General features: G+C 40.3%; 2 protein-coding genes across 2 annotated transcripts; one reads left to right on the top strand and one right to left on the bottom strand.

Annotated features, from left to right (window-relative positions):
- The first annotated feature begins 391 nt into the window (after window positions 1–391).
- On the top strand, window positions 392–1,656 carry orai1b (ORAI calcium release-activated calcium modulator 1b). The gene is given in 3 exon segments (XM_014130732.3): window positions 392–765; window positions 1,008–1,144; window positions 1,146–1,656. Coding segments are annotated over 3 exon segments (672 nt in total). The 5' UTR covers window positions 392–651; the 3' UTR covers window positions 1,567–1,656.
- A 2,352-nt stretch (window positions 1,657–4,008) lies between these two features.
- On the bottom strand, window positions 4,009–10,441 carry morn3 (MORN repeat containing 3). Its single transcript, XM_014130721.3, has 6 exons — window positions 10,281–10,441; window positions 9,737–9,883; window positions 5,397–5,554; window positions 5,091–5,250; window positions 4,324–4,508; window positions 4,009–4,195 (listed from the first exon to the last, which is right to left on the bottom strand). Exons 2-6 carry the CDS (start codon window positions 9,879–9,881, stop codon window positions 4,133–4,135), a joined length of 711 nt encoding a protein of 236 aa, XP_013986196.1. The 5' UTR covers window positions 9,882–9,883; window positions 10,281–10,441; the 3' UTR covers window positions 4,009–4,132.
- Between the last annotated feature and the right edge of the window lie 141 nt (window positions 10,442–10,582).

Raw genomic sequence — 10,582 nt, 5'->3', positions numbered from 1 at the left:
TCTTGATCAAATTACAATAAAACCGATAGACTTCACTTTCTTTCGATCTATCATTCGGGTCAGTCGACGTGCGTCTACCAGTTCTGGCATGTTCTCCCCTAAACCACGAAGACTCATTCGAGACGTCAGAGATAACGCTTCCTGGGTGTGATCATCATCAAAATCTTCCTTCATCAAGGGGTCAAGTAAGCTTGGTGACATTTTGCACAAGTGGCCCTACATGAAAAACAATGACAGTAATCTAATCATTGTACGAACTAGAAAGAGTTTTGTGGTAAATTAGGTAACTACCTTGTTTGTATGATCAACTATAGCAATAACTCACTTATTTTACATAGGCAGACTTGTTCCAACTTTATTTATCTTTGCCGCAATGGTTTATGGGTAATCCGGAGTGCAGCCAGCCATCCAGCTCGATCGAAACGGCGTTGCTGAAAAAGTGGAAGTTACAAAGGTAAACAGGGACGCTGTCAACACAACACTAGCGAGAAACGATGGAATGGACCTCAACCGACAATTTTTCTACATCGATGTCTGTGGACACCGAGGATGTTACTATCTAGGCTAGCTAATGCCAATTGTTGAACAGCCACATAGGCTACGAGTCAAACAACAATTCGCCCGTTCAGTCTATTCAATTTCAGCAGTGCAATGAGTCTGAACGAACATTCATTGCAAGCACTGTCGTGGAGGAAGCTTTACTTGAGTCGAGCAAAACTGAAGGCTTCCAGTCGAACGTCTGCTCTACTGTCTGGGTTCGCTATGGTAAGGAATAAACTGGCCCAAAGTCAGATGCATAGCAGCAGAGGCAATTATTTGATGTGCCTAGCATGAGGACCAGCATCATACAAAACCAGAAACGTTATCTATTCATCATGTTGTATGGATTTCTTGCACTCCCTAGTTTAAAAAAAAGACAGCTCTGCTTCATTTTGGAAGGTCATGTTCCAGACAGCTTGTCTTGTTTGCTTATGTCACAATGTTCATCCCCCCCTTTCTTCTCTCAGGTAGCAATGGTGGAGGTTCAGTTGGACACAAGCTATCCATACCCACCTGGTCTCCTCATTGCCTTCAGTGCCTGCACCACAGTGTTGGTGGCTGTTCACCTCTTTGCCCTGATGGTTAGTACCTGCGTCCTGCCTAACAGAGGCAGTCAGTAATGTTCACAACCTCAACTCGGTGAAGGAGTCTCCACATGAGAGAATGCACCACCACATAGAGCTGGCCTGGGCCTTCTCCACAGTCATTGGCACCCTGCTCTTCCTAGCTGAGGTGGTGCTCCTCTGCTGGGTCAAATGTTTACCCATTAGGCCTAAGAACCACAACCCCAACAATGGGACCATATCTGCAGGTGTGGCTGCTGCCATCACCTCCACCTCCATCATGGTGCCTTTTGGCCTGATATTTATAGTCTTTGCTGTACATTTCTATCGTTCCCTTGTCAGCCACAAGACAGACAGGCAGTTCCAGGAGCTGGAGGAGTTATCCAACCTGACCAGGCTGCAGAATGAGCTGGACAGTAGAGGGGAGTCCCACTTGCCATCCCCCGGCTCTCATTTCCCATAAAGACTAACCTCTTGTTGATAATGTCTATTTCAAGCCAATCCTTTGTTGCCAATAGTTTTATTTCTATTAAAGCATTACATAATTTCAAAACATTTGATGTTACTCAGTTTCCAAATGTTCACATTTCTAGAGAAAAAAATAAATTAAAATAAAATAATTATTCCAGTCGATGTTACTTTTAACTGTGAAACTATACCAGTTAACACATCGGTGTCTTAAAGATGCATTCCAACCAATCGCAGCACTCCAACGAATAGCAGCTGTCAGCAATTCCAACACCACGGATAAGCTCATATTTGAAACGCATGAAAGCCATTACAAAAACAGAATTTCTATCCAAAAACAAAGCGATTAAATGGCTAAACAATTGAAAAGTGCGCAGGTACTTGCTACTGTGATTCCTGAAATGCAGAGCCTGTAGAATTATTTTTCTAATTAAAAATTATACTTTAGTTACATTGTTTGCTAACTCAGATGCTTAACTAGCTCTGTCTTATTGACCACCCAATATTGCGGTTAATAACTTTTTTTTAATAAAAAAAAGCTAAATTAGCCGTGCTATGAATACAACTCTCATCTGCTGTCGACATCAGGATACGATTTAAGAGCACTAGTTAGCTCCAAAAGTGGTTAGTAACTTTGGCTGCATGCTGACGGTGCATTCAGAGCCGTCCAGTGGCTAGCCACACTACAACCTTCATTTTACCAGGTTCCCATGAAGCAATTGCAATGACAGTCAACCACAACATACCCGAGAGTCTCCTGATTAGCACGGGGTAGTCTGTGTTTAATTTCATTGTGTATTAAAAACACAGTTTGTCATTGTGAGGGGATTACGCCAGTGGTTTGAAGGGGGAATTAGGCTTCCTGGGAAAACGTGGTCCAAGGTTGCAACAGTAACCAAGGGGGCCGGGGGCTAAGCAAAGGGTCATTTGGATTCGTAACATACCACACAAATTGCTGAATCGTATGAAATCATACAAATTGCTAAATTCATAACATATCACACAAAATGGATGACATAGCACACAATTGGATGAAGTCGTACAACAAAAACGGGTAGCACTTTTGTCTTGTGACCAGCACTTTCAAAACTACTGGCTGAAGTTACACAAGCGTTTGAGAATGCATCTTTCACTGGCACTTGGAGCATTTAGGCCAGTTTTGTTATTTGTTTTACCTTACAGATAATGGTAGGAGGGGGCTAAAGAGGCCTCTCATTAAAGGGATAGTTCACCCAAATTACAAAATGACACTGGTTTCCTTACCCTCTAAGCAGCCCAAGGACAAGGTATGAAAGCAATCTATGCTTTGGTTTCCCTGACACTGTTTCCACATGTTAAAGGTTTTAGCATTTGTGGCACAAATCACATTGGGTCAATATTAGCAATTTTCACACATCATGTCCAAATCATAAGAAAGTATCTAAAATTGATAGTAAAGCTCAAAAGTCACTTAGAAGTTTTGAACATGATGTGCAAAAAATTACTTGAATGGGATTTGTGCCTCAAATGCTAAAACGTTAGCTTGTGGAAACAGTCCCAGGGAAATTAAACCAAAGAATGGATTGCCGTCATACCTTGTCCATAGACTGCTTAAAGGGTAAGGAAACCAATATGTCATTCTGTAATTTGGGTAAACAATCCCTTTAACTACTATATTGTGACAAGGTGGCTTGCCTCATTGTATTCTATGAGCACCAATGAACGGGCACGTACCTCTGCCCAGGCGTTGCTGATGCATGCCAGATCTTACAACGCTTGGATAAGTATTTTAAGTACCAGCTAACCACATATGTTATAACAATCTGGTGTCCGAAGTCACAGTTGACGATGTGGCATGCAACCATTGGTTGATGCATGCAACGTCTGACCAGCAGAACTCGACCATTGTCTTACTTCTGTCAGTTCTGTATTCAACCTAATGTTCAGGTTTCAATTCATGTTTGAGAGATTAAATGTAAGCATCCTACTTAAGTTATTTTTAGTTTAATCGGTTTGCCAAATGTTGCTGCAAACTCTACAAAAAGTGTTTTCATAGTTGTAAACTGTGGTATTGAAATAGCATTTTGTGCCATGATTATTTGGTCGCAAAATATGAATGTGACTAGAAAAGCGTCAAGTTATTTTCACTGCTGTTTAAACAGTGAATACAGAGATTAACTGCACATTCTTTCTGAACACAATTGGCTTTGTAAAAGTGTTATCTGTAGCTTTCATTTTCTGTTCAAAGTGCACCTTTTGTGACTTGTTTGTTTGTACACTGAGTGGGTTGGTTTTGGCAAATGTAACTGTTTACTTTTTGTTTTGCTTCTAGGAATTTGTTTGTAATACCTAGAGTTGCCACTGGGGAATGATGACCAGATGGCACCATGATCTCATTACAAGTCAAATCATGTTCAGTGGTCCCGTTTTCATAGAAGTAAAATTACTAAAATCCTCCTCATGATGATGTGCTCTCTTTATTCGTTACATGATGGAATTTAACAGCATGGTAAGTGAGCATGGTGTCCAGAGATCAGCAGAGATGGAGCACTTTAGGGTGTTCTGATGTTCTTTGGCTTGTCCTATTCACCGTGGTATGTTGATTGTGTTTCCATTAAAACTGATCTCACATCCAACAGATGTACCTTAAATAGAGAAAAAGGGGACACCTCACCATACAGTGAATTGATATTCACATAAGCAGGAGGCTCAACACTTGCAACACCTGGTAAAGACAAACCTCTTAAAACACTTCAAAAGACAAAGTATGTACCTTAGGAATCGGGTATATTGTTGGTGTTGGTGCCTCCGCTCTTCCAAAGTCAGACACTGTTCCACATTTGGCCACTCCGTCCACCCAGAAGCCCTCATAAAGCTGACCTTTGTCCAGGTAAAAGAACTTCCCATGCCCATTTTTCTTCCCATACTTCCAGTTGCCTTCATACCTGTTTTCATTGGCTTCAAAACAAATGAGAGAAGTCGCAACCTGACATATAGTCTACGGCTAAATCCATTCAAACCCAAACAGAATTCATTCAAACCAAATGACAACTTTTTAGTGTTTCATTGAATTACATCCATATTGTCAAAATACACTAATGAAGATGCAATAAAACTTACTTCATCTTTCTCACCCATCCACTTGCATACTCTGGAAATCAACTTTTTGTCTTTCACACACCCCTGGCAACAGTCATTACTTTAAACATTTTTTAACCTTTATTTAACTAGGCAAGTCAGTTAAGAACAAATTCTTATTTACAATGACGGCCTACCGGGGAACAATGGGTTAACTGCCTTGTTCAGGGGCAGAATGACAGATTTCTTGTCAGCTCGGGGATTCGATCCAGCAACCTTTCGGTTACTGGCCCAATGCTTTCGGGGAACAATGGGTTAACTGCCTTGTTCAGGGGCAGAATGACAGATTTCTTGTCAGCTCGGGGATTCGATCCAGCAACCTTTCGGTTACTGGCCCAACCACTAGGCTACCTGCCGCCCCAGTCATGAGATAGTCTTAAATGTAAAATAATGTGCCCTTACCCAGACGAAGCATGCCCTGGCCGTGATGTTTGTTTTTCAGCCATTCTCCCTCATATATGTCCCCATTGTCATAATACATCCTGCCCCAGCCACTCCTCTGATCCTCACTCCATTCTCCCTCATAGCAGGCAGTGTCACTGTAGAAGTAGGTCCCAAACCCCTAAGGTAGATGAGAAGACATATAGAAACTTGCCCTTGTTTCACTGAGGCCAGGTGTCTTATAATAAATGAAGAAATAGAATAGGCCTAGGTTTACATTATTTACATTCTCAGCCTAACAATACAAACTTTGTCCTGTGTACATACATGCTTCTTGTCATTTTTCCATCCACCTGAGTATTCCCTTGAATACTCATTGGTTACAGACAGGAGTTTGCTGTAGGTCCCATATCCATCACGTTTGCCATATTTCCAGTCTCCATCATAAATGGCCCCGGCCTTCTTCCAAATTTGAGTTCCTTTGCCTAGAAAAATTAAATGAACAGTGAGAAAAGCCACCCAAATATTCATTGCACATAAAAAAAAGTAATAATAGGTCTAGCTGGTAACAAATTAAGTGGTGACCAATACTATTGAAGTTATAGTGGGGGAAAAAAAGAAGTAATCTACAGTACCTGACAAAACTTTGGTCACACCTACTCAATCCAAGGTTTTTCTTTATTTTTACTCTTTTCTACATTGTAGAATAATAGTGAAGACATCAAAACTATGAAATAACAGATATGGAATCATGTAGTAACCCCCAAAAAATGAATTAAAAGTGTTAAACAAATCCAAATATTTTATTTGAGATTCTTCGAAGTAGCCACCCTGCTTTGCACACTCTTGGTATTTTCTCAACCAGCTTCATGAGGTAGTCACCTGGAATGCATTTCAATTAACAGGTGTGCCTTGTTAAAAGTTCATTTCTGGAATTTCTTTCCTTAATGCGTTTGAGCCAATCAGTTGTGTTGTGACAGTGGTGTTATATAGAAGATAGCCCTATTTGGTAAAATACCAAGTCCATATTATGGCATGAACAGCTCAAATAAGCAAAGAGAAATGACAGGACATCATTACTATAAAATATGAAGGTCATTCAATATGGAAAATTTCAACAACTTTGAAAGTTTCTTCAAGTGCAAAAACCATCAAGCGCTATGCTGAAATTGGCTCTCATGAGGAATGCCACATGATTGATTTGATTAGGATCTATTTTAGTCCTCACTTGGACTAACCTTCCAAGAGTCCTTAAACATTAAAATACAATCACATTTTCACATACAACACTGTTACAGACTGACATATTGACCAGATAAATACTCTAACAGTCTAAAAAGATACATTGATTCTTCATCGACCATAGTCCAGCACAACTTTCCTGTGTATTATATTTAAATGGTTTTAAAGTAATGTTTGAATTTATATATTGAAAGGTTTCTGGTTTGCTCAGATAAATTATTCAATTTCTTTATTGCTCTAAATCGATAATGTTATTTTGCCTATCTCTCTTTTCTGTCTGTATAACACATGGTGGACAATCTATTCCTAGTATTTACTGAATGTCTGTCTCTTACCAACATTCTCTTTTGTCCAAATGATTTAATGATCCACTAAATCAAAGGCTGCACTAAAATCTAAAAATAGTACTCCACAAACCTGCCATTATCCATAGCATTGAGCCCCTGGTCAGTCATGTCAACCAATGCAGCGGTAGTGGAATGGTTTTTGCGATAAGCATGCTGATTGGCTGTAATCATATCATTCTTTTCCATGTACTCCCATATTTGTCTACTCACAATACCCTCCAATATCTTACTGAGTGAAGGGAGTAGACTAATTGGTTGACTATTGGGAGGAGTAATTGGTTCTTTGCTGTCTTTCAGGATAGAACACAGTTTAGCATGCCTCCATACATTTGCAAATGTCCCCTTTTCCAGTAACCAATTAAATATGTATTTCAGTGGAGCTGCTATCTGGGGAGCAGCATAGCGATGAAAGAAATTGGCCATAAGATCATAACCTGTAGATTTACCATTGGGTAATGACTTCAATAGGTTTAACACCTCTACTGACCGCATTTCTAGCTAAAAGAGCATGGTTTTTTTGCTCATAGTATGATCATCAATCCATTGGACAACAGCTTGTTTGGAAGTATGGGTGTTTACATTATCGCTCAGTAAATACATTTTCTTTGTAAAAAAAATAAATTGCAAAATGATTGGCAATGTCAGCTGGTTGTTATTGTTCTCCACACTAGATAGGTATGATGAAATAGATGTATCAAGTAAGCCATTCACTGTATTCCATACCTTTTTACAACCACTAAAAGCATTTTTGTAAAATATTATTTTTTTCTCGATTTAATTTAACTGCATAATTACGTAATGTTCTATAATTCTGTTCATCAAGTTCTAGTTCAGATTTGGCTGCTAAGACTTTTGCCAATTTCTTTGAGAAAAAGCCACACCCAGTTCCTCATCAATCCATGGAGATGGATGAGCCCCAACTGTACTACTGCTTACTGGGGCATGATGGTCCATTACCTCAGTGAGCAAATCAATAAAACATTCTGTAGTGTGATTTAAATCATCCTCTATATAAATCAGCTGTCAGGCGGTGGGTGTAGCTGGTGCACGAAGTCAGGCGCAGGAGAGCAGAGATGAGTGAAAAACGCACTTAAGAAATAGCGCACAGTACACATACCAATGTGCGAACAATAGCGGTTGCCACAAAGCACAGGTGAAATCAGCACCCAGAAAAAAAACCCAGCCAGAAACGTACTGACCTGAACAATACACATTCACACACAAAGACAAATGGGAAACAGAGGGTTAAATACATGACCAGTAATTGGGAAATGAAAACCAGGTGTGTGGGAAACAAAGACAAAACCAATGGAAAATGAAAAGTGGACCGGCGACGGCTAGAAGACCGGCGACGGCTAGAAGACCGGCGACGGCTAGAAGACCGGCGACGTCGACCCCCGAGCGCCGCCTGAACAAGGAGAGGAATCGACTTCGGCGGAAGTCGTGACATCAGCTCCCAGGGTACAGCAGCCAAATCATTCAAAAATAGCTCATGATTACATTTTATTTTATTTATCATGACCACAAACCTTGGGGTTTCTTTGGAACGTTGGTGTTCATGGTAATGGCCACAATATTATGGTCTGTCCAGCCCACTAGCATTGATCTGACTGTTAAGCATTGCAATGGTATATTAGAGAAGATCAGATCAATGCATGTATCCAAACGGTGACCCAACTTGATGATCTAGTAGTATCATTAACCATTTGTTTCAAACCACAGTTCTCAGCACATCTCATCAATTTAGTTCTATTCAAATTATTATGATCCTTCCAATTTATATTAAAATCACCCAAGATAAATACATCTCTGTTACTATCTGTGGCCTGGTCAAACCCAGGTCATAAGTCATCCATATAGGACACCTTAGAGCTAGGTCTATACACACATCCTACCAATATGGGTGCCTGGTGAGGCAGATGTACTTGTGCCCATAGTGCCTCTATTTGACATACATTGTCATCCCTCCTCTCAAAAGGTATATGATTCTGAATGTACAGTGTTACACCCCCACCATTCCTATTCCTGCCCCTTCTAAGTTGACTATATCCATGAATGTTAATTTGCCCATCATTTACAAATCAGGAAAGGAAGACCCAGAGTTACCTCTGCTGCATGAGTTACCAGCCTCAGAAATTGCAGCCCAAATAAATGCTTCACAGAGTTCAAGTAACAGACACATCTCAACATCAACTGTTCAGAGGAGACTGCGTGAGTCAGGCCTTCATGGTCGAATTTCTGCAATGAAACCACTACCAAAGGACACCAATAAGAAGAAGAGACTTGCTTTGGCCAAGAAACATGAGCAATGGACATTAGACTGGTGGAAATCTGTCCTTTGGTCTGAGGAGTCTAAATGTGAGATTTTTGGATCCAACCGCTGTGTCTTTGTGAGACGCAGAGTAGGTGAACAGATGATCTCCACATGTGGTTCCCACCCTGAAGCATGGAGGAGGAGGTGAGATGGTGTGGGGGTGCTTTGCTGGTGACACTGTCTGTGATTTATTTAGAATTCAAGGCACACTTAACCAGCATGGCCACCACAGAATTCTGCAGCGATACACCATCCCATCTGGTTTGCGCTTAGTGGGACTATCATTTGTTTTTCAACAGGACAATGACCTAACACACCTCCAGGATGTGTAAGGGCTATTTGACCAAGAAGGAGAGTGGTGGAGTGCTGCATCAGATGACCTGGCCTCCACAATCACCCGACCTCAACTCAATTGAGATGGTTTGGGATGAGTTGGACCGCAGAGTGAAGGAAAAGCAGCCAACAAGTGATCAGCATATGTGGGAACTCCTTCAAGACTGTTGGAAAAGCATTCCATGTGAAGCTGGTTGAGAGAATGCCAAGATGGTATTATTCTACAATATAGAAAATAGAAAAATAAAGAAAAACCCTTGAATGAGTAGATGTGTCCAAACTCTTGACTGGTACTGTACGTTCTTAGAATCAGTTGAAAGATTTTAAATAAAAAAAATGGAGAGAACCAGTCACAGCCTATGTGTCTGAACGGTGACACAGTAAGCCTAATACTTGGTGTGTGCAAAATCTATGTCATGCAACAGTAGTACCATGCTTCTTGCTGTCCAGCCAATCCCCTGTGTATTCATCTCCATTGACTGAATAAACAGTGTGTCGCAGTCCACACTTTTGTGCCTTTCTGTCCCATAATTTTGACAGGGGCACCACCTTTCCAGGTTTCTTCAGATGAGGCATGGCTGTAAGCAAAACATACATGATTTTCAAACATTGTTTGAAAAAGTTATTAATTTAAAGGCACAATCCTTAATCAATTTACAGCAGAACTGCAGTCCCACCACCACCTGGTTTGGAGGATGCTGTAGAAATAGATTTATCTGGTAACCACTAGACTACTGCTATGGATGCAAAGACTTGACAGTCCATTCATGGTACAGGTAGGTGAAAATAGTTTATCATTTGAAGCTAGCTATAGCTACATTGTTTGTTTACAATGACTGATCAAATGACAACCAAAACAGAAACAAAATAAGAACATTTCGCAGATTGTGCCAACTAAGTTAGCTAGCTAGCTAATGTGACATTTTTATACATTTACTTTTACAGCTAAAAATAAGTTATTAACCCAAATTGTACCTCGTATGTGTCCAAGCGAACGACTCCTTTTAGCTCAGTCCACTTGTCTTTTCAATTTTCAAAGTGAAGTAAAATGTAACATTAGGTCAATATAGGTGGTTAGCTAGCTAGGTGGTAAAAGACATGCGAGGCAACAATGACCAAGCGTCCTATCCCCATAGCAACCAACTTGCATAGATGTACAAATACTAGATTTCGTTCAGGCTGAGAAACTTTCTCAGTTTTTGTAAATGTGTCATTATATTTCCCTCAAAATCATTATTCAAAACATTCATGCAAATACAGTTCTGTTTATGAAAATG

The sequence above is a fragment of the Salmo salar genome, chromosome 01 (genome assembly GCF_965601325.2).
Source record: "Salmo salar chromosome 01, fSalSal1, whole genome shotgun sequence".
NCBI classification, from domain to species: Eukaryota; Metazoa; Chordata; class Actinopteri; order Salmoniformes; family Salmonidae; genus Salmo; species Salmo salar.
Note: the sequence above shows the minus strand (reverse complement) of the source record. Positions and strands in the feature narration are given on the sequence as shown.